General features: G+C 61.9%; 1 protein-coding gene across 1 annotated transcript in view; it reads right to left on the bottom strand.

Annotated features, from left to right (window-relative positions):
* The window catches only part of LOC104387086 (chloride channel protein ClC-Kb-like), a 16,878-nt gene that overhangs the window by 2,777 nt on the left and 13,584 nt on the right, over window positions 1–517 (bottom strand). Inside the window, 3 exon segments of the mRNA XM_009995777.1 lie at window positions 3–28; window positions 164–247; window positions 343–434. Of these exon segments, the coding sequence (XP_009994079.1) occupies window positions 3–28; window positions 164–247; window positions 343–434 (202 nt within the window).

Below are 517 nucleotides of genomic sequence, written 5' to 3'. Positions count from 1 at the left end.
GCTTCAGCAGCTCAAAGAGGTGATGGGCCTTGGGGAGGTGACAACAGGGACACGTGGGGACACAGCCAGCCCTGCCGAGTCCCCCCCAGTGACAGGGAACTGGGGGGGATGAGGGTTCCCAGCCCCATCAGGACAAGCTTTCTTCCCCCCCCCACTCCCAAACCTGGTGCAGGGAGGTCCAAGGTGAGAGCTGGAGCATGATGGGCTGGATGGTGCAGTTGTCCCCAAGTGTCCCCGGGGTGGCCAGCTTGAGGAAGGTGACATGTTAATTTTTTTTGGGGGGAAAAGCAGCTTTTTTTTGGGTGCAGGAGAAGGGTGCTCACCCCCTCCCCCTGCATTTACCTTCTCTTCTGGGGGTGCCTGGGGATGCTTGTGGCTCTGGAGGAAGGCGACCAGCTGGGTTCTGCTGATGGTGCCCACCAGAATGGGTGACCCTGGAGGACGGGGGACAAGGCCAGTGATGTCCCCACCCTGGGTGTGGTGACCCCCACCCCCCCCCGACCCCACATCCCACCTC

Source organism: Chaetura pelagica, unplaced genomic scaffold, assembly GCF_000747805.2.
Source record: "Chaetura pelagica isolate M959 unplaced genomic scaffold, ChaPel_1.0 scaffold234, whole genome shotgun sequence".
In the NCBI taxonomy this organism is placed as follows: domain Eukaryota; kingdom Metazoa; phylum Chordata; class Aves; order Apodiformes; family Apodidae; genus Chaetura; species Chaetura pelagica.
This window is presented reverse-complemented; position numbering and strand designations above follow the sequence as displayed.